Source organism: Balaenoptera musculus, chromosome 2, assembly GCF_009873245.2.
Source record: "Balaenoptera musculus isolate JJ_BM4_2016_0621 chromosome 2, mBalMus1.pri.v3, whole genome shotgun sequence".
NCBI lineage: Eukaryota > Metazoa > Chordata > Mammalia > Artiodactyla > Balaenopteridae > Balaenoptera > Balaenoptera musculus.
In genome coordinates, this window is record NC_045786.1 from 148,859,862 (window position 1) to 148,887,612 (window position 27,751).

Genomic DNA, 27,751 nt, shown 5'->3' on the forward strand with positions numbered 1-27,751 from the left:
AAAAAAAAAATTTTTTTAATAAGGCAGCTAGGGATTTTTATTATTTTTGCTCAAATAACTAAAGAGTTGCAGTCAGCTCTTAAGATTTCAAAGGTGGCACATCCAGCAAGGTGCTCAGATAGAGCTCAGAAAAAAGAGTGGGTTTGGTGTCAATGCATTAATGGTCTATATGGGAGGGGTGATAACCTAGAAATTCTGACCTGGGCGGGGGCAGCCTGGAAGGGTGGGCAGCCGCTGATGGGAAGGCCTTCCACCTCCCCCCAGCCTCCAGCCACCAGTGAGGGGCCCTTGGGGACCCCGGGGACATTTGCCTGCACTCTCAGGAGACTCTTCTTTCCTCTTCCTGGGTTTCATCTTTACTAACTAGACAGTGAGCTATCAGGGAATGAGGCAAAATGCTCTAGGAATGTGAAACTGCCTCTCAGAGGAAAAGGCACAGGGGCCTGAAAATGCAGCCAGTGGCGCCAGGTGCCCGCTGAGGGCACCTGAGCATCTACGAGGGGAGGGGAGCGCTCCTAACCCTTCCTGACCCTCATCCCCCTCCGCGGCCACCCCCCCTTACCTGGCCTGCTTCGGTGGACTCAACCCTAGGGTTCATGCACCCAGGTCCTGTATCAGCTCAAAGCGGGTGAGGAAAGTAGATTTGGAGCCTGTTAACCCCAGGGTGTGAGGGTCTTTGTGTCCCAGGGCTGGTGAGAGAGAATGAACAGAGATGAAAGAGCTGGGCCTGGAAGCTTAACTGGACTCTGAGGCCACAAAGTGCCCCCTCCTGGAGAAACGTGCTCTGCGATTTCCCCTCCATCCAATGGCTTCATGTTAGAACCATCAGGGGAGCTTTTAAAAAATACCTGCGCTCAGACCAATTAAATCAAAATATCTGAGGGGTGTCCCAAGCAAGTATTTCCTTCCTTCTTTTTGACATTGGGTGATTTCCCACCTCCTTCCAGGGAGGGAAGCCTGACTCCTGAAATCACTGTCCTGAAGGAAAAGTACCTAGTTCTGTAGTCAGCCCCCCCCAACCCCCCACGCCGGGGGACATGCCACAGACACTCAGGAAGTTTCTGCTTTGCTAGGTTTCTCAGTTTCAACCCATTTTCTTAACAATTTGGTCAGAGCATCTCTGCTTTCGTAAAACCCGGGTCTTGGAAATGAGCTGATTCAGTAGGGGTTGGACTGAAGTCTATATTTGTGCTGGCACTGGGAAGAGCAAAGGACCAGGAGAACTAGAGTGGTGTGAATACAGCAAGTTTGTGGCACTTAAAAAAATATCTATTTTCAATTACCTTAAGAAGCCCATTTGCCTACAACGTATCCTGCTAATTTTAAACAATGCTGATCTAATAGGCACTTGCATTATGATGCTAGTTATTTAGACACTGAAATACATACTGGCAAATGGCTGCTGCCCTAAATTCCCAGAGTTCCCTTTCCCCCCACTTATCCCCTCCCCTCCTCAGAACCACTCCCTCTCCCACCTCTGTGATCCCGCAACTCAAGTTATTTGCTTTCAAAGAATTACACTGCCTTACAGTGTGCCTCTCTCTCTCATGTAATTGGAGATACTGTCAGCCTATCACAGGTAAAAAGACGTAAAAATGTTTCCCAAACTGTATTATAAATATGACTGTAATACTGTATGCCTTAAAAATTTTATACCAATTCGTTCATTAGCATATAGGCTAGGCTACCGTAAAGCAATCATATTGCTGCTTCTTTGTTACCCATGCATGAATCATTATACCTGTAAATAAATATGAATTTCTTCTTTTTCGCATTGTCTTTTTTAAAAAATATTTTTATTTATTTATTTGGCTGCGTCGGGTGTTAGTTGTGGCATGCGGGATCTTTTGTTGTGGTGAGCAGGCTCTTCATTGTGGCTTGTGGGCTTCTCTCTAGTTGTGGCACGTGGGCTCCAGGGCATGTGGGCTCAGTAGTTGTGGCACATGGCTTAGCTGCCCCATGGTACATGGGATCTTAGTTCCCCCATGGCACATGGGATCTTAGTTCCCTGACCAGAGATCGAACCCACATCCCCTGCATTGGAAGGAGGATTTTTTTTAAATTAATTAATTAATTTTTATTTTTGGCTGTTTTGGGGGTCTTTGTTGCTGTGTGCAGGCTAGCTGCGGCGAGCCAGGGGCTACTCTTTGTTGCGGTGTGCGGGCGTCTCATTGTGGTGGCTTCTCGTTGCGGAGCACGGGCTCTAGGTGCACAGGCTTCAGTAGTTGTGGCACATGGGCTCAGTAGTTGTGGCTCATGGGCTCTAGAGCGCAGGCTCAGTAGTTGTGGCGCGCAGGGGCTTAGCTGCTCCACGGCATGTGGGATCTTCCCGGACCAGGGCTTGAACCCTTGTCCCCTGCACTGGCAGGCGGATTCTTAACCACTGCGCCACCAGGGAAGGGAAGTCCGGAAGGAGGATTCTTAACCACTGAACCACCAGGGAAGTCCTCTCACATTGCCTTTTCATTTTTGATGTCTAGTGTTAGTAATATGTATAACATCTACAGTCTTTTGTATCATATAAGACAATATTGATGTAGGTATTGACAGACAATTCATCTTATAAACAGATGATGTAAACTTACAGTATCGATAAATGAAATATAGTACTATAAACATATCTTCTCTTCCTTTTGATTTTCTTAATAACATCTTCTTTCTTCTAGCTTACTTTATTATAAGAATACAGTATACAGTACATATTACATACAAAATATGCATTACTCGACTGTTTATGTTATTGGTAAGGTTTCCAGTCAACAGTAAGCTATTAGTAGTTAAAGGTTTGGAGGAGTCAAAAGTTATATGTGGATTTTTGACAATGGGGGGGTCAGCATCCCTCACCCCTGAGTTGTTCAAAGGTCAACTGTACTTACCTCCTGTGACGGTTGTGAGAATTGAGTCATTTTATGTGCCTGACACATAGTAAGTGATACACAGCAAGGGTGCTGGGTACAGTTGTACAAATTGTTCACTGTTCAAGAGCCCTGACCTTAGAAGTTAAATAGGGGCTCAAAAGTCCATGCCCTTTGGCCTGCGATTGCCTACCAAGAGGTGGCACTGTTTTCTAATTTGTACCAGGGCCATGCATGAGCCAACAACTGTCATGACAGGTGTTAGTTGTTAGCATAAAGGATTTAAGTGTGTAGCAAATGCTGCCTTAGCATTATCCTTAGGCTCTGGGCTGATGCTAGCTGAGCTGATGCTGGCTGTTTTACAACAGTTACTTGGAGGCTTTGTGGTGTTCTCCAGAATAACCTCAGTGAGAATGCCTGTATTCCAAGCCCTGCTGTGACCATTCAGATACTGTGTAATAAAAAATAGAAATTAAATGTAAAAATACTGACAATGTAAAAAGTTAAAAATCATGCACAGCAGCACTATGTATTGCTTAGGTATACATACAGATATGGTTCAAGTATAGAGAAATGCATAAGAATGATAAGAACCACATTCTGGTTAACGGTTACCTGGGTGGAGAGGGAATGGGATTAGGGAGGGATATACAGGGGTCTTCAGTTCTATTCATAACTTATTTATTAAGCTTAATGGTGGATATGCAAGTGTTTATTATTCTTTAATCTTAAATATTTAAAAATAATTTATAATCAATACTATTGAAGAGACCATCTTTCTACGTAAGAGCTAATTTTTCATTTCTCTTCTCATTAGTCTCTGTTAAATACTAAAGCAGTATGTTGATTTGGAACCACTGAATCAAGCAATCATTCATTCAACAAGTATTTACTGTTGAATGGTAGAAAGTTCAGAGTTAAGACCTTCACCTGAACATTATATAACACTTCTGATAGCCTTTTTAGTTATTTGACTTCTTTCTATGAGGGCAGGGTCTCTGTCTTATCAGACTTACAATTTCTGCTACATAATAGGGATTAATAAATGTTAAATTAAATCGAATGAAACACAAACGTGAAGGTTTTTATCTTTACAGAACTTTCAGTACACTAAGGGTGAGAAAAGTTATAGGACAAGGTAGATAAGAGCCATAAGTTATGAGCAAAGTTCTCTGGGAATTCATTCAGATATTGAGTCCATTGACAACTATTTATTAGGTATCTACCAGGCACTGGGTATATAACTGTAAACAAGAGAGTCACGGTCATCAGTTGTTATATGGCCCACTTCTCACCACCTTCATCATTACCTCACTGGTCACTGCCACCAATATTTTTAACTTGGATTCTTAAGATAATCCAATGCTGTAATCCTAACTGGTCTCCCTACTTCCATTTGCTCCTCTACAGTAAATCTCAACTGTGTCCAGAGAGATCCTGTTAAAACCTGAGTTAGAGCTCATCACTCTTCTGCTCTAAAACCTCCAATGGCTTCTCTTCCGTGGGAGACCACAGACATGGCCACAATTCTTTAAATTCCTCCCATCAAGAGGTGAAGTCTCTTTCTCAACCCAGAGTGCCTGGGCTGGCCTTGTGACTGTCTTTGTCCAGTAGAATGTGGCAGAAGGACCGTGGTGGGAAATCTGAGCCTCAGGAGGCTTTGAATGCTTCCACTATTCCTCTTGGAATCCTGAAGGGCTGTGTTAATGAGCCCGGGTAAGTATGTTGGGGGAGGAGAAACCACGTGCAGCAGAACTCTCCTGGCAAAGGCCATCCTAGACCAGCCAATGATCAGCCAATTTACCAGCTGTCTGAGGACACATGATGCAGCCCTGCTGGAGATCAGCCCAGCACAGCTGCTACCAGAGGAATCTTCCAGATGACCCGCCGACTCACAAGCTAACTAATGGCTGTTGTTTTAAGCCACTGAGATTCTTTTTCTTTTTTTGTGGTTTGTCAAGGCAGCAAAACTAACTGATTCATCATCATCTCATTCAGAGAAACAGTCAAAAATACTAACTGTATCCTCCGAAGTGGTAGTCGTATAAGGTAGGGCTCCATAAACATTTGTTGAGTGCAATTCACACATGGAGCTAACATTCTAATGAGGGAAGCCAGGGGAAACCAAGTAAGTAGTTACCAAGTTTTGTAAGTGCTGGGAAGGGAACAGACAGTGGCTTGAGGTATGAGAATCACAGCGTGGAAATGGTGAGGGCAGGTCCTCTAGGGCAGCTCCCCCACTTCTTTCAGAACAAAGCCAAACTCCTTACAGTGGCCCTCCAAGCCCCGAAGGAAACCTCCTGGTACCTCTGACTTCATTTTCCGCCAGGCACTGCTTCTCACTCCAGGTACACTGGCCTCCCTGCTGTTCTTCTAACAACCAAACACTCCCACCTCAGGTCCTTGCTGGAATGTCCTTCCCCTAGATACCCATACCATTCACTCCCTCCTTTCCTTCGGGGCTCTGCTCATATATCCCCCTTTCAGGAAGGCCTTCCTAACCATCCTGTAGAAGTAGCAACCCACTGACCCACAGAATTCCCCTACCCCTTTACCTGCTTTTATTTTCCTCCACTAGCACTTGTCACCATCTGCTGTATTAGATATTAACTTCTTTGTTTACTGTCTGCTTCTGCCACTCAGATATAATTTCCACCGGGTAAGGATTTTGCTTTTGCTCAACTTACCTCCAGTGACAGTATTGTCTTAGGGCAGAAATTCAGCCAGTGGACCACAACATCCTTCAGGGGCCAGACTTCCTGCCAATTAGGACTAAGCAAGCAAGTATTCTAGCTTTGAGCCATGCTGGGAATAAGGCAAGACAGTTTTTTTAAAAGCCAGAATGCCCAGGTGTGTGTGGATTGCTTACTGAGACCTATCCCAACGTGCTCACAGCAAGACAAGTAAACACTACAAGTAACAGCTGACTTCATGGCATATTTTATAGTCTGCTGGGAGCCTTCTAATCCACCCTCTATCTGCTTCTTGAAACAGCCCTGAGGGTAGGCAGGGCAGGTTCTATCATTTCTCCATTTACAGATGAAGATAATGAGGGGTATAGAGTTCAAGTGAGCTACCAAGGCCACAGACAAACTAAGTGGTAGAGGCAGAATTCCTGGTTGTTTTTGACTCCAAGTACAGTGCCTCATTTCACTCTGTGTGTGTGTGTGTGTGTGTGTGTGTGTGTGTGTGTGTGTTTAACTGTTTCTCCATTCTGGGATCTGACCTTGTGACCTTCTTGAATCATTAAGATTCCAGGTCAATCCTGACCCCCTGAAAGACCTTCAACAGAGGAGGCATCTTTTCTCTAAAGACAGCACCTGCCAAGAGGCATAGGTGATGAGTAAACGTTTAGAGCATCAATTCCAGACCGGCCCCTGTGGCTCTTCAGACCTACCACAATCTCTTCTGTCTGATAGTCAGGAAAGGACCGTGCCCTTGGGTCCCTTCACCCCTAGCCCACCCCAAGGCAGGCCGGGCTGCAGGCCGGGCTGCAAGGGGAAAGGGGAAGGCCTCCACAAGACAGGACCGGCAGCTGCTTTCAGGTGAAAACAGAAAGAAATCCCAGCCCCCCGCTGCTTTATTTGTGTTAAAAATCAAGTCGGGTGACAATGGAAACGCTTTCCTTGCTGTCCTCTCCTTTCTGCCCATGTTGACAGAAGACAGACCTGCTAATTCTGGCTGGGGTTTTTCCCTCCCTGGCTGTTTTTCTCTTTATCTTCATCAATTGAAGAGAGATGTTCTGTCTTTCAAAACTGTCGAAAGGTATCTGGGTTTTGTGTGTTTTTTTTTTTTTTTTTCTTCTTTCACATAATTCTGTGGGTCTTTTCCCAGATATGTATTTTCTCTCAAGTAACTTCTAACTTGTTTAAGTTTCGCCCATGTGACTTCCAGCGCGAGGTACCAGGAAAACCACAAGAGAGAGAGAGAGGCGCAAGCCCCCAAAGCAAGCGGACATGTCCCTGTGGGGAGCAGAGCCTCTGCACCCCAGAGTGAGAAGGACGCCGGGGTCAGAGGTGGCTGCAAGGCGGGCAGAGGAGGGCCCTGCGGAGGGGGGGTGGGCTGGTGGCCCGGGAGCAGTCAGGAAGGGAGGCCGGCTGGGGACAGGAGAACCCAGAGGCGCGAGGGGCTGCGTGGAGAGCCCGGAAGACTGCGGCCATGCCTCACAGCTCCGACAGCAGCGACTCCAGCTTCAGCCGCTCTCCGCCCCCCAGCAAACAGGTAGGGTCCTGCCTTCTGATTCTCCGGGGAAGGGCGGGGAGAGGGCCGGGCTGCCTCGGCCTGCCCCGGGAGCCGAGAGGCCAGGAGATGGCTGGTGGCGGGAGCCCTCTGTTAGACTTAAGACACAGGATCTGCGGTGAAGCTGTGCATCTCGGCGGAGACCCTCATCCTTCCGCCCATCCTGCCAAATTACGCCCTCCTCATCCCCCGATGGTGCGCATCGCCTCCACCTCACCTGGGGTCCCACCCCATGAAGCTTTCGAGGAAGCCAAGAGGAGAATGAACACCAAAGAACTCTGGTCTCTTAGAGGAAAGAGTCTACCTCTCTCCAAGGCAGTAGCAAAGTGAGAGGAGGAGTCTTAACGCGGGCTCCGGGCACACACACCCTGAATGCTAGATGGTTGCCCAGGAGACAGCCCGCAGGACAAGAGAGGAAAGGGATGGGGGTAAAGTAAAAGGGGGCAGAAGAGCAGGTTGGAAGGAGGAGGACGCCGTGCCAGCTCCGAGGATCTATCTTACCTCCTGGGTATGGCTACTGCTGCTAGCACAGGTGGCGGAGAGAGGGCTGGGGGAGGAAGGAAATGAATCAGGAGATGGTTCTGGGGACTTGGAGACATTCCTTAGTAGCTCAGCTCAGCTCTGGGGAAACCAGAGAGATGAAGGTGGAGATTCTGGGAGCATTGGGAGTCTAGGTTGTGACTTCCAACTCAAAAGTTTTCAGCTTGAGGGTTGCCAAAAACAACAAAACAAAAACGGGAGCACCCTGGCTGCCTTGCAGCTCCTGGGGCTTTCTCCTCACCACATCCCTCGACAGCGCTCTCGATAGGAAGCCCTCTTCCTTCTCATCTAATTACACAGTGGGGGACAATTCCTTGTCCAACTTTGTGGTTTAAAAACTGCCATTCTTTTCGTTAGCATGGATATCCAAGAGGGCTTTCAAAATGCTGCAGCCCAAATAACAGTATGTAAACATATACTACAGCTTTCTGTCATCAATATCTAACAGGAGAGCAGCAGGTAGGAAGAAGTCCTAGTGGAGACCTCTAGAGGACAAACAATCCAGTCCTCTGCTCAAGATGGTATCAAGAGGGGTTTAGACTGCCTGGAAGTTTGTACTCTTCTTAGGAAGGAAATTACTCACGGCTTTCATGGTAACCTCGTTCCCCATCCCCCTTAGAGAAAGAGGCACTTCCTTCCTATCTAACCAAATGCCCCTCCGACTGCAATGGCCTGGAAGTATTGGGCACATTGGTGAGACATATGCTTGGTGGGCAGAAGTCTTGCCCAAGGAAACTGTGTCCCTCTAGCCTGTGGGGATGTGAGAGGGACAGGGCAGAAGGTACAGAGGGTTTCACTCAGATTCCTCCACCTACCCTGCAGCATCTGGGGGAAAGCCGGAGCTAACCTCTCTGCCCAAGTAGAGCACATGCCCATCTGTGGGGTGCACTTAGAGAACACCCAAAGTTCCCTGTGTCCTCCTAAGCACCCATCCACTGTCTGCCACGGCCAGGTAATCTCCACCATTAAAACTGTTCTTGGTCTCCAGTTTGTACTAGGCATTGTGCTCAGGGCCATGGGGGATATCAAGGTCACTGAGCATAATGAAGGGAATGCAGGGGAAGAAGAGGCAGATCTGGGGTGGGGACCTCAGTCCAGGGGCACAGCAGAAGACACAAGGGGTACAAACCAGGAAGGTAGTGGTGGCAGGGGCGAGGGTGGCTTGGAAAGGCATCAGTCTTAGCATTGGAAGATGTAACTCTCAGATTACTGTGAGCTCTTGGGCAAGCTCTTTGAGCCTCAGTTTCCCCCACATATAAGATGGAAATAAGGGTATCAACTTCACAGAATTGGGGACTTCAACAAGAGCACCTCTGAGAAAAAGCACTTGCACAGAAGCTAGCACATAGTAGGTACTTAACAGAGCTTTGGGAAAAAAAAAATAGCAAGAAGGTTCTAGGCCAAAAGTGAGATGGTGAGGGTGGAGCAGACCTGAAGAGGAGAGGTGATAAAATACATTTCATCGCCTTAACCATCTTTTTTCCAAATACAGCCCTATTGAGGTTCTCAAGCTCTTTTGCCCTCTTCCTGTCTCTTTTGGCCAAAGTTATAGAGACGTAAGAGAGTGTAACAGAGTGTGGAGAAAAGTTCCCTTTTGGGTCAGCCTTTTGGTAAATAGGGGGGTGGACGGGCAAGTAAAGTAATGAAGAAATGGAAGGGTGGACAGCCAGATGTCAAACACCATGAGAGCCTGCCTCCACTCAGAAGAGAGGGTAGACTCCCCTAATTCTCATCATTCTCTGCTTCCCAGGACTCATCTGATGATGTGAGAAAAGTTTCAGAGAAGGGAGAAAATCGCATTGCTGCCCAGAAGAGCCGGCAGAGGCCAGACACAGAAAGCTGACACCCTCCATCTGGTGAGTGTTCAAACCTTTCTTCACCCTCTTGAGCCGTAGGCTTGCTCCCCCACGCCTGTGGACTCCTGGACCATAGCTTTGAGTCTGCCTGCATGGGGATGTGTATGTGGGGGAGTCGGTGGAGGGATGCAGGTGAGGTGGGGAGGGGAGGCTCTCCTGTGAGTGCATTGAGAAGATTCCGTAACAGGGGATGGGCCAGGAGGCTGAAAGAGAAATGAGTGCCAAGAGGGCACGAGGAGTAAAGGAGCTGAGTGTGGGCAGCCCAGAGGCTGGTGGAAGGCAGATCCACCTGCTGAGAGATGGGGTAGCCTGAGACAGCTCCATCCCTCATGAACCCAGAGAGCGGAAGGCAGGACTGCCTTTGGGAGGAATGTAGAGGGTGTTGAGGAGCCCATTGTCCCACAGTGCTAGGAACGCATATAGTCCCATCCCTTGGGAGGCCAGTTGGGCGGCCACCCTGAGGTCTGCATTTGGGACAAGGAGGTCCACAGGGTGCTGCACCCCATACCTCTTTTCTGAACATTATTAAGATTTGATTTCGAAATTTCTATTTTGATGATATCCCAAGGGGTCTGTGAAAGATACAGTTTCAGGTGCACGTATCTGGGATGGTCACCATCCTGGTTGAGTTGCCTCCAGTCTCACACTTTCTAGGGAAGCCCTGATCCCTGGCTTGAGCAGGGGCCTTGGGTGATCTGAACTGCATCTCCACCAGCAGCCCAAGATCCTGGTCAGTGTTCCAAATTCTGGCTGTGTGCTTCATAAAGCAAAGCTTTCCCTCCTCATCTCCCACACCTTACCACCTCTTCTTCTCTTTCGCTTCTGACCCTTAATTTGCTCCCTGTCCGACCAGCTCTATTTTCACTGGCTCCTTCCTCTTCCATCCCTTCAGCCCTTCCTCTGACGCCTCTGCCTTCTCATCCCTCCTCATGAGCCATTCTCAAACCTCTGGCATCCCAGTAATTCATTCCAATGGTAAAAAGGGCAATTGACACCAAAAATGAATATGCTTATGGTTATTTGAAAGATTAGCCTGGTAATTGGCCAGTTAAAGAATACTTGTTTTATTCCTATCAAGAAAAGTAAGATGTAGTCTTAGGTAAAAAGATGCTGCTTTTAGCTTTGTAAGGAAGTAGAGAGCAGGCTGCACCAAGATCTCTGATTGGATGCTCGTGTTTTATTTTGAAACGTATTCAACATGTCTTCCATTGCATACTAATGTAGTTTTATGTTCATGAGTATTTGTTGAAATTGAAAAGAAAGAATGATATGAACACCCGTCTGTTCTTCTCTTTGATAACTGTGATCAGCAGTCTAAATGTTAAGTTGGTGGTGGCCCTGCTTCTTATATGTTTCTCCATTGATTTCATTATGGGCTTAGGGGCTCACAACACTCCAGTTTACTATTTTTTTTTTAATTTTATTTTATTTATTTATTTATTTATTTATTTATTTATTTATTATGGCTGTGTTGGGTCTTCGTTTCTGTGTGAGGGCTTCCTCTAGTTGCGGCAAGTGGGGACCACTCTTCATCGCGGTGCGCAGGCCTCTCACTATCGCGGCCTCTCTTGTTGCGGAGCACAGGCTCCAGATGCACAGGCTCAGTAATTGTGGCTCACGGGCCTAGTTGCTTCGCGGCCTGTGGGATCTTCCCAGACCAGGGCTCGAACCCGTGTCCCCTGCATTGGCAGGCAGATTCTCAACCACTGCGCCACCAGGGAAGCCCCAGTTTACTATTTTAAGCTTGAAAATCTATGATCACTCACTTGTCTCCCTCACAGTCTGATTCTAATTCAATATTCTTTGCAGCAAGCAAATGAACAAATAAATAGAAATTAGTAAGGATAAAACCTACCTTTTTGTATAAGTAGACAATGTCCCAAGACTGGAAATATACTATAAGCTTTATAAGTTTGTAATATTAAAAAAAAAAAAACCCTGGAAACTAAGTATAGCTCAGCAGTGCCGCAGTCATAAGGACATGGTTTGAATCCCAGCTCTGCCATTTGTTATCCATATGACCCACCTTAGACCTTAGAGATGTTCTTAACCTCCCTTAGACTCAGTTTTCTTATTAGGAAAATAGGACAGTAACTACCTACCTCACAGAGATAGTGCATATAAAGAGCTCAAGCATCAGTCACTGACATATCATAAATATTCAAAAATTTTGAGGATAATAAGAGTAATATTAATAATAGTTATTATTAGAAAAACAAGATAATCACAACTAAGATTTTATGAATTTATACTTATATATACATTACAGGATCTCAGGGCTGAAAGATTTCTTAAAGGCTGGAAAGTTCAGACACACGTTTGATGCTTGAGACTTTCTACAACACCCTCCGGAAATGGTCCCCAGCGTATGCCTGGTCACTTCTAGTGACAGAGAGCCCCCTGCCTCCTAACAGGAGCAGAGGAGTCTTCCTTATCTCGAGCTGCGCCACTGTCTCCCTGGAAATTCAACCCCCTGGTCTTCCTTCAACCCCTTGGGGATGTATCAGTGAGGGTGACATGTATGTTTCTTTGCTGTGGCAAGGTTTTCAACACTAACCCATCTGTCTCTCTTTGCAAGACAAGAGTTAGAACCAGAAGATTTAGCCCATCTGATTTCTTAGTTCCCAGACCAGGGATCGAACCCATGACCCCTGCAGTGGAAGTGAGGAGTCCTAACCACTGGACCACCAGGAATTCTCCCACATTCTGTTTTAATTCTCTTTTGGTTGGTGTCTCAAACAGCACTCATCACACTCAGTTCCTTTTCTGCCGCAGTCAACTATAGAGTCCATTAGGCATAGTAAAGGCATTGATTAAAAAGGAGAAAGTCATATCTTGACTCATTCACTTTCAAAAGATATTAGTAGCTAATAAGTGGATCCAAGATAATCAGCTGCAAAACTATGAAAAATAATAGAAATCCAGTCAGCTTTCAAAGTTAACACAAAAAGTAATAACTTTTCCTAGGCAAATTAGATTAGAAAATTTAATAGGAAGAAAGATTCTGTTTATAATACCAAGAACAGCAAATGGAAGGAAGGAATAAATTTAACAAAAAATATGCAGGGTTTAATTTTTTAAACTTCAAAACTATTCTAAGTGATTAAAAAACACTCAAATAAATGGAAAGATATACCTTATGTAAAGATAGCAATTTTCCTTACGTTAATTTAGAAATTGAATTAATTTAATATGATCTTAATAAACTAGGATTTTCTGGGTATTGGAGGAAAATGAAATAGCTATTCTAAGTAACTGGAGAAAAATAAACCATGTGAGAGTTTCCAGGAAAATTCTAAAGAAGGAGGGTAATTAGAGACGATTAGCTGAATAAGATATTAAAGTGAATTACAAACATAGATTTCAAAGCAGTGTGGAAAAGACAAAACATTGGACAGAATAGAACTCAGAAATAGACCCACAAGCAAGCTCAAATTTAAGACCCCAATACATATGTCAGTTCCTAAGACACAAGTACAGATGCAAAATGTCTAGGATGGCATTTCAAACCAGAGAGAGAAAGATGAATTATTCAATAAATAGTGTTGGGACAACTGGCTAGTCATTTGAAAAAAAAAAAAAGAAGGTAGAGTCTTCATTTCTTATACAACACACACATAGATTAAATGTGGGAAAAGATTAAAGAAATTTGAAAAAAATAGCATTAAAAATATTTATCTTGGAATGAAGTCTTTTCCGGATAAAATGCAAAACCCTGAAGCCATAAAGGGAAAGATTGATATACATTACCTTTATACATAAAAAGTGAAAGTGTCTATACAGCTCAAAGTACCTAACATGCAAAATCAAAGGCAAGTGAAGACTGGGAAAAATACCTGTAACACGTATGACCAAAAAAGGGCATATTTGCTTAATATATGAGAGCTCTTATGAATAAGGAAGCAATCAACAACCCAAAAGAAAAAATGAGTGATAATTAGGAATAGGCAATTTACAGAAAGAGAGAAATAAATGGCAAATAAGTACGGAAAAGGTGCTAGACCTTACTTAGTTAGGGAAATGACAAAGCAACAGTTAGATCCCCTGCCAGATTGGCAAAGACAAAAAATGTTGCTAATACGCCATGTTGCCAAGGTGATGGATAAGCTGGTACCACCACACACTACTAGAAGTCTAAGTGGGTACAGTTCCGTTAGAGGGCAATTTGACCATATCCATCCAAATTACAAGTGCACATACACAGTAACTCGGCAATTTTACATCTGGGTGTCTGTTTAGAAACATACCCACAGATTTCATAATTATGTACATGTAAAGATAACCATTGCTGCATTGTTTGTCATAGCAAAGACTGGAAACAAGCTAAACATTCATCAGTAAGGGACTCAAATAAACTATCGTTTGTTCATTCAGTAGATACCACGAAGGTGTTAAAATAACGAGTTATATCCAGATGTGCTAATCTGAAAAGATTATCAAGCCTCTATACTCTTAAGTGAAAAAGTATGAAAATGGTGTATAGTTTTCTCCCATGCATATTTTTAATAAAAAGAAAAACATATGTGCATATGTGTTTAAACTTTAAAATTTTCAAATAGGTTTTCCCCCAAAATTGCTAACGATATATATTTCTGAAAAGTAGGACAAAAGGTCTAAAGCAGGAGAGAGATACTTTGCATTTATTTTTACCTTTTTATATAGTTTGGATGTTTTTATTATGTGCTTTTATTTTTATAATGTAGATATTTAAATTCCCAATATCGATCATTATTACATATGCATTAGGATGATTTCTTTTCTAATTTGATTTCAAACATTGAATAGTCTTCCACTGTGACATTTTATCCCTTGAACATCCTACATAAATATCTCAGTCCTTTGGGACAACCAACTGTCAGCTGGGATTTGTAATGAGTAATCCTAAGGTCTCCAGCGCTAGTAAGAGATGACAGACCAGTTTCATTTGCGTGGTTATCCTGGTAATTGTAGGATATCTCTGGTGCCTTGGAGCAGGAAGGATTTTGAGTCTGTGTCTAGTGGGAAAGAAAGTTGAGATCAGTTGAGAAGCTTTGTTCATGAAAAGGCTAAAAGTAGAGGGGGGTGGTGGGCAGACAGTAATATTAGCCCAGAGCTGTGATGTTGACAAGTCAGATCTGGCCTGAGGATGGAACTGGAAGAAAAGTACAGTAACAGGGCCAGATCTGGAAGCTGGAACTTCAGGTACTTAGATGGGGGTGGGACAGGTGCTTGCCTGGGGCTGGCTCCTGAAGGAGCCTCACATTAGTTTAAGAAAAGAAAAAGATTTACAGGTTCCAGGGTAGATCTTTAATGCCATATATAACAAACATCATGAGTGTAAATTATGCCTGAAATTAAGCTGATGCTGTGAGAAATAAGGTATTTACAATTGGAGGAAAACTGAGTAATGGAGGAAACGAAGCTCAGCAAAGATGTTAACTTCCTGGGCCTCCTTAGAAGGAGACACTGTTGTTCTTGGTTTTCTGGGAAGGCCTGGGAGAGAAGCCTGTTCATGGTCCTTTTTCATTCCGTCAGTTTTTTTTTCTCTCTCTGGGAGACCATGCCATAAGATTTATTGGCATAGAGAAATCACAGGTAAAATAAAATAAAATAAAACAAAACAAAAAGCTAGAAAGTATGTTCTAGCTAGTTCCACCCTAAAGAAGTTCAGTGTTGGGCTTCCCTGGTGGCGCAGTGGTTGAGAATCTGCCTGCCAATGCAGGGGACACAGGTTCGAGCCCTGGTCTGGGAAGATCCCACATGCCGCGGAGCAACTAGACCCGTGAGCCACAACTACCTACTGAGCCTGCGCGACTGGAGCCTGTGCTCCACAACAAGAGAGGCCGCGATAGTGAGAGGCCCGCGCACCGCGATTAAGAGTGGCCCCCACTCGCCGCAACTAGAGAAAGCCCTCGCACAGAAACGAAGACCCAACACAGCCATAAATAAATACATAAATAAACCCAAAGTTTAAAAAAAAGAAAAGTTGTGCCATTTAAAAAAAAAAAAGTTCAGCGTAAAATCAGTGAACTTTGTGTGGAAAAGAACCATTTCTCTTGGGCCTCTATTGCTATGAACTTCTTTTTATTAAAAACATATTAATTGTATTAGGTTAAGTAACTTGTCTGAGGTCATACCTCTTGTAACTAGGTCTGTCTGACTGAAGAGCCCATCTTCCTAACCACTAGGCAACACAGCCTCTTCCTTTGGACTCGCATGAAGATGTATTCATCTTCCCTAACTGATCCTCCTTGAATCTCTTCCTGAATTTTTTTCTCTTGTTCTTTAAGCAACATCCTCCAAAGCTGACACTTTTCCTCCTCCATCATTAGGCCTAGTCAAGAAATTAATGATGTCGCTAAGCAATAGATTGATAGAGCCATTGAGACCATTTTTAAATAAAGCTGTGTAGCAATAAATATTAACATCTTGCTCTTTGGTGCAGCAATTCCACTTACAGGAATTTGAAGAAACAGTGATGCACAAAGATGCTCAATTCATCATTATTTGTGAACAGTAAACACTTTATCAATACTATAAAATTGGACATATACCCCACTACTGGAGATTAAGTATATTACAACACATTCATATACTAGAATTTTATGTTGGCAATAAAACTGACTAAGTGGATCTGTATTTATCAACACAGATAACACAGATTTCCTTAGTCTCCTCTGTAGGACTAGGTCTGGCCCTCTGAGTCCTAAGGGGTTCCACAGATTGGTTCCACAGGACAAAGTCTCCTTCAGATTGTGGCGTGTCTGTAGAGGATCCTGTCATGGGTCCACATGGTAGCTTGTGGAGGGAATAACAATAACTATAGTCATACCCCATTCTTGATGGAATCACAGAATTAAAAGGAAACTCAGAGATACTCTAGGTCACGCTGCTGTGTTACCAGTGAGGGTACTGATGTCTTCCTTAAGGACACCCAAGAACCCAAACCTCTTGCCTTCCCACCTCTTGCTTTTGTTTTTGTGCCACTTTGCTGAGCAGGACTTTGCTCGGCAGATGGTGTTGCTTCACATGTCCTTTTGCAAAGGGTGAGCCAAGAAGTAGGCCATTATCTAGGACACGTAAACGGCCTAGGCACTCTTCAGCAACAAAACCCAAGCACACAGCAAGAGACGAAAAAGGCAGAGAGTCTCAGGCTGAGAGGGGCTAAGTTTAAATGTTCCTTTATTTAAAAAAGGTCTTAAAGTTGTAATCCAAAATCAAAAGGACAATGACATATTGGGGGAAATATTTGTGTCAAATTAAATAAATTCAGATTTAATATTTTCTTTTTTAAAGATTTTTTTTTTTGATGTGGACCATTTTTAAAGTCTTTATTGAATTTGTTACAGTATTGCTTCTGTTTTATGTTTTGGTTTTTTGGCCGTGAGGCATGTGGGATCTTAGCTCCCCGACCAGGGATTGAACCCGCTCCCCCCTCGTACTGGAAGTCGAAGTCTTAACCACTGGACCGCCAGGGAAGTCCCCTTGATTTAATATTTATACTATAGAAAGAACATTCTTTTTAAGAAAAACATCAAGACTCCAATAGATAAGTGGGCAAAGGCTATGAACAGAAAGCTTACGTAACATTTTTTCCTACCAAAATGAAAATAACCCAATTTTCTATTCTGATTGTGCAAACAATATACACTATGGATTTCTCAACCTCAGCAATATTGACACTCTGAGTTGGACAACTCTTTGTTGTGTATGTGGGAGGGGGTTGGCCCCCTGCACTGTAAAATGTAAAATCTACCCACTAGATGCCAGTAGCACCACCTCACCCCTCTAGTTGTGAAAATCAAAAATATTTCTAAATCTTCCCAAATGTTCCCTTGGGGGGCAAAATTGTCCTTGGTTGAGAATGCTGTACTAGGGAGTAGACATGCAGAAATCTTACTTCTTGGTAATTGATAACTTGTAACATTAAAATGAAATTAAGAAACTTTCAAAAAGTTAGTTGGCAAAATAAATTATTTAAAATTACAACACCTAAATCCCAACGAAGTTGTAGTAAAATTAATATATACATTCACTGCCGATGACATTGTATATATTACAGCAATACTTACGTGAACTGGAAGATGTTCACTGCAGCATTATTTATAATAGCAGCCAAAATGTCCAGCATTAGAAAGCCATGTTAAGTAAATTGTGGATCATCTATTTGTTGATGTCACCATTAAAAGAATAATCATGGTGATTTTTTTTTTTTTTTTTTAAAGATTTATTTATTTATTTATTTATTTATTTATTGGCTGTGTTGGGTCTTCGTTTCTGTGCGAGGGCTTTCTCGAGTTGCGGCGAGCGGGGGCCACTCTTCATCGCGGTGCGCGGGCCTCTCCCGTTGTGGAGCACAGGCTCCAGACTCGCAGGCTCAGTAGTTGTGGCTCACGGGCTTAGTTGCTCCGCGGCACGTGGGATCTTCCCAGACCAGGGCTCGAACCCGTGTCCCCTGCACTGGCAGGCAGACTCCCAACCACTGCGCCACCAGGGAAGCCCTATGGTGATTTTTTAAGTATGACAAAATTATGACAAAAAGGAAAATACAAATTGTATATGTACTCTGAGATTTTATAAAAATAAGTATCCATGTTTGTTAGAAAGGACAAGATGGCAACATATACAAATGAAAAGAGTCACGTTTAGAGGACTGGGATCATGGGTGGGTATACTTTTAAAAAAATATCTTTAGTTATACTGTATATTTTTTATTTAAAAACATAAAAAAAGATCAAATAGAGCGCTGAGTGAATTCTGGTAGAAATCGAGGATGAGAGCAGAGAGGGTATCATTGAGTTAGAATTTGGGGGGCAGGCTTTGGTAGGAGATCTTATAATTTATCATCCAAATAGGAACATTTTTGAGTGAAAAGAAGCACTAGTAAAAATTACACTAGGACGATAGCTATGAACTAGGACTGTCCCAGTAAACATCTGGTCACGCTAGATTTAGGGGAACCAAGGAGGGTGACCTAAAGCTAAAGGACCTGAAGGAAAATTCAAGAGCAGTAATAAATTTCAGAGCCAAGCAGAGGGGGCTAGATTCCTGGTACCAAAATGCAATTTCCTGCACCAGATAACCCTGTAACTAACATATTTTCCAGGTACTCAGCTGGCACGAGACTATGCCTTATTGCTAAGAGTTTTGGGAGGTCCAGAAAATGATAAAAGCAAAGGCCATATTCCTAGTACTAGAGCTCACGTCAGCAGAAATGATTCATTCTGTTGTACAAGTATATATGAAATGCCTCCTACGGGCATTTTTTCTAGGCGCTGAGAATTCAGCTGGGACAAGACAGACTAAGTCCCTGATTTCAGGGACCTTACGTTCAACCAGAAGTCAGACTGGAAAATCAACTGATCAATCGTTATTTGTTATTTCACTAATCACACAAAGGGAAGAGGGCTTCGAAGAAAACCAAATAGTGCAATATTGACAGTGACTTAGGGACAGAGATGGGGACAGTGATCAAGGAAGGTCTTTCTGAGGCCCTGACGTTTGAGATCAAATATGAGTCAAGAGAAGGAGCCTGGGAAGATCTGGGGAAAGGATGTTCTCTTGCAGAGACTTCAGGCCAAACTGTGAGCGGCCTGTCAGGGTCAGAAAGATGCCTTGTGGGGCCCGGGACTGTGAGAGCATGAGGAGGAGCTCAGGAACAAAGGCCATTGTGCTGCAGGGAGCAGGAACCAGACTGGGGGTGGGTGGTGGGTGGAGGGTCAACAGAATGAATTCAAATTCAGTGGGGACAGAGTGGGGGCAGATATATCTGAACCTAAATTCTGATCTACAAAATGCGAAGCAATTACACCTCACTGGGCTGTTTGAGAGTTAATGAGAGAGCAAATGTAAAAACAAAGCAATAGTGCATTTTTTGTCTGTTTTGCATTGGAGAGAAGACTTTATTTGTTTGTTTGCTTAATGCAGAGAGGTTGGCATTTTCCTATAAATCAATCAAGTAAAGATATCAGATGTATTATCATATATGAAAACATATGCCCTACTTTCCAGTTGTTTATATGAACTTTAAGAACTCAAAGGGACTTCCCTGGCTGTCCAGTGGTTAGCGCTCCGTGCTTCCACTGCAGGGGGCACAAGTTCGATCCCCGGTCGGGCAACTAAGATCCCACATGCCAAAAAAAAAAAAGAACACTAACTGTTTCACTGGCTGGGCTTTTCACCACCACTGGTCAAGTCTCCTTTGCTTGGTATGGTCCGGACAGGTCAAGTTCAAGCCAGGGAAACTGTATGCAGGGTTCTCACAGTGGTGTAATTCTGCTGCCCCCATTCCATAGCTTCAGTTTGGGGAACAAAAGCAGGGGTTTGACTGGGCCTTTTTTTAAAAAATGAATATCTTACACTTACTTGTAACTATCCTAGAGTTAAAAGTAGAAGCTATAAAAGTACTTAAATGCTTGGTTAAGCACTCCCTGGGAAATTTCATGGACATCACAAACAACAGACCCTTCAAATGCAGGTCTCAGATTTTGGTAAATTATTATAGACTCCAAGTTGGCAGTCAAGCAACATGATTTTACTTAACACCTACTATGTGCCAGGCACAGTCCCAGTCACTGAGGACAAAACAGTGAAGACAAGGATAGCTCCCTGCCTCATGGAGCTCAACAATCTAAAGGACAACTAATTTGATAAAGTTATCATTAATGAGATTCCAATAAGTGCCCTACCTCTCACCTTTCCGTAAGAATGAACTATTCTGGGCTATTTGAAATTTTCACCAAATATGATTCTTTGCCTTGAACAGTCATTTACTTTTAGAAAAAAAAATTTTTTTTTTAATAATTTTTTAAAATTTATTTATTTATTTATTTATTTTATGGCTGTGTTGGGTCTTCGTTTCTGCGCGAGGGCTTTCTCTAGTTGTGGCAAGCGGGGGCCACTCTTCATCGTGGTGTGCGGGCCTCTCACCGTTGCGGGCTCTCTTGTTGCGGAGGACAGGCTCCAGACGCGCAGGCTCAGTAATTGTGGCTCACGGGCCCAGCCGCTCCGTGTCATGTGGGATCCTCCCAGACCAGGGCTCGAACCCGTGTCCCCTGCATTGGCAGGCAGATTCTCAACCACTGCGCCACCAGGGAAGCCCTAGAAAAAATTTTTGACTTAGAAATGTCCTCCTCCTTCTTTAAAGTTCTTTATATTATATTATTCATACTATGTTATACAATAAAATTATTTAATAAAATCAAAAAATATAAATATATAACATGATATAATAAATTTAATAAAATCAAACATTGCATATATTTATATTGTTATATTATTTTAAAGAGGAATCCACTATGAACATAATTCTCAAGCTAGTTGCTCATTAAGCTCACCTGGGAAGTATTTTTTTAATCTTGATGCCTGAGACCACGTCTGGAACAATTAAATTGGAACCTGTCAGGGGTGAAATCCAGTAATTAAGATTTTTTAAAGCTCTTCAGGCAACTGCAGTGTGCAGCCAGGGTTGAGAATGAGGGAGCAGTGACATTTGAAGCCTGTCAGGTGCATGTGGTAGAATGTGTGGAGTGAATTTGGGGCAATTTTGTGGGTATATACCCAGACACTCTATCTCAGAGGCCCGGCAGCTTAAAACAAAACAAACAATTCAAACCTTGATGTTGATGGCAATTATTAGTTGTTTGTTTTTCAAAATTGGACTTGCTAGTGATAACCTGTCTAACTTGAGGTATCAGTCAGGATTACATTCTGCTATGAGTTATAGAAAAACTATCAAACAGAGGCATCAACAAGTCACCATTTGTGTTTTATATTTTTCTCATATACTAAGAAGTTCAGAAGTAGACAGTCCAGGGATAGTGCAAGGCTGTCGTCAAAGAACCAAGCTCCTTCTTTCTCTCTGCACAGCCATCCTCAGTATATGGATGAGTTTTCATCCTCAAGACTGCAAGATGGCTGCTGAACCTCCAGGCATCAATCCGTGTCCAGGGAGGGTAGCCTTTGTCTGGTGAAGCTTTGCCTTTTTCCCTGAGGAGTGAAGCTCGTCCCCTCCCTTCCTACCCCCTGCCCCCCCCCATTTCTGCTTATGTCTTATTGGTCAGACTCTGTCACATGGTCATACCTACCTGCAGGGGAAGCCGGGTAATTGAGGGATTCTTTTCCCAGCCTCTCTAGAGGAAAGCAGGGGGAAGGAGTTTGGAACAGATATTAAGTGAGCCAACCTATAGTGTTTCTCACATACGAGGTCAATGAAATCATAGCCCTGAAAGCCAAAGAACAGGAGACAGGAACCCAGGCAGGGGCCTGAGGGGCATGGCTGATGTAGCTAAACATCAGTGGATGATGAGGTGCTGACGGTCCTGGGGCTTCAGCTTTAAGGTATGAAAGTGAAGATTTCTCCAGAATTATTCAGTGCAAAGACCTGTGGTTTAGCGATTCCTCTTCTCTTCTCATCCGGTGAGGAACAGGAGTTGGAGTTAATTTCCCCAGGATTCAGGGGAAAGGTAGGCATAGATCCCACTATGGCTTGGGATGTGCCCTACCTCTCAGTTCACAGACTCCTCCGGGAAAGCTGGGCTCCACCCTATGTCTGCATGGGGGACGGGGGCTGGAAACTGCTGGAGACTGAACAAATAACTGGGTGTGAGGGACATGAGCTTGACACACTACTCTCGCATTGAAGTGTGGGTGGGAGCTAAAAGGTCACCTTACCAATAAATGACTGCATGTTCTGTCGAGGAGGAAACACACAGGGACTATTTTCACCCTTCTGGAAAGTGTGATTAGAAAATTCAAGGAGAAGGTCAAGACACAAACCAGAACTGGCAGGAAGGAGGACCAAGCCCTGCTCAGAAGGCCTGGAGAGTCCCTGCCAGAGCCTTGGGTCAGAGCCTGTCTTCAGCCTTGGTCCCAACTGGCTTCCCTGTGGGTAAGGGACCCGCCTGGGGATTCCCCATCATTCAAGCACTCTGCAGTGACCCGCTACTTGGCCCCTCCACTAGGGAATTTCCCAGAATGTTCCCACACCCCCAGAAGCCTCCTCCTTAGCCACCCCCAAGCTGCTTGTGGTTCCTGGTAGGGGTGGCATCAAGTAACCTCACAGGTGAGTGTGAATTGTTAACATTGGCATCTCAATTTGCGCGAGGCGGGCAAAGAGGGAAGATGAAATTGGAAAGCCAACCAGGCTGAGGCCTCACAGGAGATAATTACCAGATATCATAAGATTTAAACAGACTTCAAAGGCAAGAGAGGATGGTGGGCACAGACTCTGAAGCCAGACTGTCTCAGTTCAAGCCCTGGTGCTGCAACTGACAAGTTGTGTGACCTTGAACAAGTTACTTAACTTCTCTGTATCTTAGGTTTTCCTCTTCTGTAAAATGTGGCTAATAATATTATCTACCACATAGGATTGTTGCAAAGATTAAATATAATGATAATTGTAATTATGTGATTGGGCACATGGTAGCACCCAATAAATGTTAGTTATTATTAAATCAAACTGGATTATTCTTTTAAAAATATGGTTTCTACTAATCTTTCTCATATAAATTGAGTCTATGTACCTCTGCTCCCAACACACCTACCCCTTCCCAACAGTTAGAGGCTCTGGTTGGCTAACATACACAGGTAGTCAATTTAAAATCTGAAATATTTGAGTTGCAGAGGGCTTGGAGATCTTCTAATCCTGTGGTTTTCAACATTCACTGCACATTAGAATCCCCTGGGGAGCCCTTAACAACCCAATGCCCAGGTGCACCCAGACGGATTAAATCAGAATCAGGCATCAATATTGTTACAACTTTCCAGGGATCCCACTGATCCCAGCGTGTGACCAAGGCTGAGAATCATTGTGTTGGTCCAGTCTTCCTGTTTTAAAGTGAGGCAACTGGGGCTCAGAGTGGGAAAGGGAGTCACCGAGGGTCACCAAGCCAGGACCAGGACCCCTGTCCACAGTTAACTGATGGAGCCCACCATTGTCATGTATTTCGGACCTCACTGTGCATCTGGGGAAGGTCTGGCCCCGAGTCAACCCTCTCACAGAGTAGCTGGACAGGATATTCCCTCCCAACTCAGGTCAGGAGGCAATGATCAGCTCTGTGATTGGAAGAGTGTAACCGACTCAGGGTTCTTGTACTGTGTTTAAGGATCACCCAAACCAAGACCCAGTTTTCTCTTGGAAGGCTACTGATCTTAGTGACCTCCAGAGACCCTGAGTCACCAAGTCTCTCAGGAGGAGCCATGGGTGTGCTAAAAGGAACACAGGGCTGAGGATGGGGAAGCCCTGAGCCCAGCCCTGCTCTGCACCTACATGGTTATGGGGCTTTGGATCAATCACTCAAAGTTTCTGGCCCTCTGAGAAAATAAGTGTCTTGAGGTGAATCTGTAGCCCTTTGTCCTAGCAGCTGCTGCCACCAGCCTGTAATCATTTTGGGGGGTGTGCGCAATAGGTTTGTCCCAGGGTCTCAGTTGGCCTCATCCGTAAAGTAGGGGTAATAACAGCTGGCCTTGCATAGCCACCTCAGAGGGTTACTGTGAGGAGCCTGAAGTGCCTAAATGAATTCCGAAAAGTAAAAAGCAGGTTACTTGGAAGCCCAAGGGCAGGCTCACGCCTCCCCCTTCAGAGGAGAAGGCATGCATGTTAGAAGCCAAAATTTACTTTCTAAACATTACTTTCCTTTTCCCCTTGAGTTCTTGGTTTCCAGCCCCCACTGGGAATTTAGGGGGAAATTAGAGGGGTGTGATCATGGTACCTCTGGGTCAAGAGCTGCTCCCATGGCCACCTTTGCCATCTGTCCCTGTGTGAGAGCCCCTTCCACAGCATGACGGCCCCAGGGAGGGTCAGAGTGGACCAAGCAGTGGCAGGTGGGGATGTGGAGGGCTGAGAACCCCAGATCAGCCACTTCCTTCTGCAAGCGAAGTCAAACTCTTCCTCTGCGAAGTGTCTGGCTGGCGGCAGGTCCCCTGGGCTGGCAGTACTGGTTTCTCTGGGGCCCTGGCAGGAAGCAGTCTTGCTTCCCAAGGTAAAGACAAGTTTCTTGTCACAGGTGGTTGTTTTCTGCTTAGAGGCGGGTGGCGGTTATGAATGCTCTCCTGGCGCTCTGGGATCTCCCAGGGGGGCGGGGAGAGGGAGAGAAGAAAGCCACAGCTCAGCAGGGCTGGCTGAGGGAGGAAGAGCCTGCTGTAACTTCCCGAAAGCTGGGCCGGCCTCTAGGCGGAGAGAAGCTCGGAGCAATTGGTCCCTGTGGCCCGCCTACCCCACCCCTCCCTTCTGCCTCGGGGTTTGCCCAGGCTCTTTGGAGCACAGAACTTACAGTAAATGTTGTCACCAGTGGAAACTCTCAGAGGGGGTGAGGAAAAGGGCTAGAGGAAGGGGCCAGGACTCCCGGCCCCCAGTTCCCGTCTTACCAACACCCCCCAGTCTCATGTGTTGCTTTATCTTACCTTTTGGTAAAGAGGGGATGCCCTCTCTCTGGGATGTGCCCGGAAACAACCAAATGGTAAGATGAACGAGCCGGTCACACCCCGCAGAAGCAGCGGCCCGTGCCCCTGACTCTACCATCATGGCTGTTGGTATCCCAACTCCCCCACCCCATTTTAGAGATGGGGGTTTTCTTTGTACCGACCTAGGCGCATTTTCTAGCTCAGTGCCACATACAGGAAATGCCAGGCTGAGGCTGAGCACGCTCACACTTGTTCTGTACAAACGGATGGAATCTGGCTTGATGGATAAGGCCACATTCTCCTCTACCACTTAAAAAGAACCCCCAGGTGCATGGGTTAGGGCAACTGGCAGTATAACGAGCTCTCATTAACCTGTAGCTCATGCTCCTGATGGATTATCTAAGGCAAATTTTAAATGTCGAGTTATCTCACATCTGCTCACTGCCCACTGTAATTCTGAGTCAACTTCTGGTCCAGCCGTTGATGTCATCAGGCAGCCAATCAACAAACACTTGAGTTCATACTCTAGGCCAGGCACTTAATAAGTGCTTGAATAATTAAAATAAATGTATTATCATATTTAACATTAATATCTATTGTTTCCAAACTTGCCTGATCATCAGAATAATCTGGGGCACTTGTTAAAACTTCAGATTCCCAGAGTTCACAGAAAATCCCAAACCCACTGAGTTCAAATCTCTAGATTTGAGGAAGGGCCTGGAACTATATTTTTATCAGGCCCTCAGATTAATTCTAACGATATAGCAAGTTTGGAAAATACTAACCTAAGTGAAACAGAACTAGAAAAATAAGACCTGGACTCCAAATATTAGGTCACTTTTCGAACTGAAATGTAATTTATTTGCATCTCCAGTGCCATTTTTCCTTCCTCTGTGGGTACCAATGATTAGCCCAGAAGGTCTATTTGAGTCAAGGAATGTGAACCTTAAAATCACATTGGAAATGCAATTCCCCTGGGTTTTCTGAAGGTGGGATCGTTTTCCAGTAAATGCTAATTACCAGGGTGTCACTGTTGATTAATTAATGATGTGATCAGTAATCAGCGCTCTTTACCCTGAGTTTTTCTGATTAGCATGTATCTGATGGGTCCCTTAAGCAACAGGGGAAAGGTGTTTCTGGAAAAAAGGAAGCACAGGTGCTTGGGACACACCCAGAGTACTACAGAACAAGCTGCTGGAAGAGCAGAATGGCGTGGAGTCGAACACTGTGCTGGAGTTTGACTATTTACTATTTAGAAAGACCCTAAACATTCTAGAATCTGGGTGAAGTAGACAATTAACCATGGACTCCATTTGTAACACTAAATGCAAATGCTGGTAACGTTAGGAGAAGACACTGTACAACATAGAGAAGAAAAGAGTGAAATTAGTTTAAGACGGTCTCACAAACTCTTTTCCATTTTGCTGGGCTCTGGCCTCCAGCCGGTTTCCCTTGACATGTACTTGCCACTCTCAACCCTCATACACACTCACAGAGATCTATGCATGTACACCTGCACACAAAGGAGCACACATGCAAATTCACACATACCTTCACACACACGTCTCTCTTAGTTGGGACCATATGAAACTGCCATTCTTATAGGTCAAAACAGAAAAATATCAGCAATTTCACATGGTTCAAGCTAATAGCTATGCATATACATGCACAAATATACGTGTGTTATAGATGCACCCATCCACACACAGGACACATACAAATATATATCACACGTGCACACTCGCATGTGCAGAAAAAGTCACCGATGCCCTTCTCCATGGCTGTCCTAGTGAAAATGTAACGCAGACTCCCGCTTCACAACGCCCCCCCGCGCCCCCCCCCCCCCCCCCCCCCCGCAATCTTGCCTAGCGCTGACATTAACCTGCAACGTCCATCCTTTCCGCTCGCAGGAGAGTGAAGACCTGGAGAAACAGAACGCGGCGCTGCGGAAGGAGATCAAACAACTCACGGAGGAGCTGAAGTACTTCACATCGGTGCTGAGCAGCCACGAGCCCCTGTGCTCGGTGCTGGCCCCCGGCGCGCCCTCGCCCCCCGAGGTGGTGTACAGCGCCCACGCCTTCCACCAGCCTCACGTCAGCTCCCCGCGCTTCCAGCCCTGAGCTCCCCGAGGGCGGGAGAGAGCGGAGCCCCCAGCCCCAGCTGCTCCCAGGCCTCGGGAGGGGCACGCAGACTGTGGCCAGCGGCCCTCGTCCCTCAGCGCCCTCTCCACCCGGAGACCCGGAGGCGGAGGCCTGGACCGGGATGGAGCACAGGACGCAGCTGCTGGACGTGTGTGCGGGCTCCCGAAGTGTGGCCGACCGCCCGGCGCCGTGGGCTGGACCTTCATGTGGGTGGGAGGCCGGATCCAGAGCTACGTCAAGCATAACGCCCAAGTCCCGTTGCACAGAGGGAGGAGGGGTAGGGAAGGGTTATTTTTCTAAATAAATGTCTTAAAAGAAACCAGTCTGGCCAGGGCTTGAAACCTTAAGTTCTGTGGGGTTGAGGTCTTTTTTGGTTCTTGGCCTCAGGAGCCCTTAAAGCTCAGGAGACTCTGCTAATATCGCTTCTTTTCCATGGCTTGTTAATCTGCTTGGGAAGCTGGGTTTTTGCAAAGAATCTTCAATTCTCCTTCTAGGCATCTTCTTGATTTTCCTCCCCAAATCACCTCACTGTGACCTCTCACTTTCCATTCCTTGCATCCTGCTTTCTAGATTGTCTAGACGTTTCTAGGGTCATTCTCTAGACAGGAGAAGGACCAGCGCCAGATGTTGTGGAGTGGGATGGTCATTCGAGTTGGTACTCTCGTCTCCCACGACTACACTGACTCAGCCCCGTCCAGACGGCCAGCGCTGGGGGATGCTGCGTGCCAGGCCCCATGCA

At 45.0% G+C, this 27,751-nt stretch overlaps 1 protein-coding gene across 1 annotated transcript in view; it reads left to right on the top strand.

Annotated features, from left to right (window-relative positions):
* The window catches only part of BATF (basic leucine zipper ATF-like transcription factor), a 77,660-nt gene extending 50,348 nt beyond the window's left edge, over nt 1–27,312 (top strand). Inside the window, 4 exon segments of the mRNA XM_036843326.1 lie at nt 4,266–7,076; nt 9,385–9,459; nt 9,461–9,490; nt 26,782–27,312. Of these exon segments, the coding sequence (XP_036699221.1) occupies nt 7,014–7,076; nt 9,385–9,459; nt 9,461–9,490; nt 26,782–26,991 (378 nt within the window). The 5' untranslated portion in view covers nt 4,266–7,013 and the 3' untranslated portion in view covers nt 26,992–27,312.
* Nucleotides 27,313–27,751: the final 439 nt, after the last annotated feature.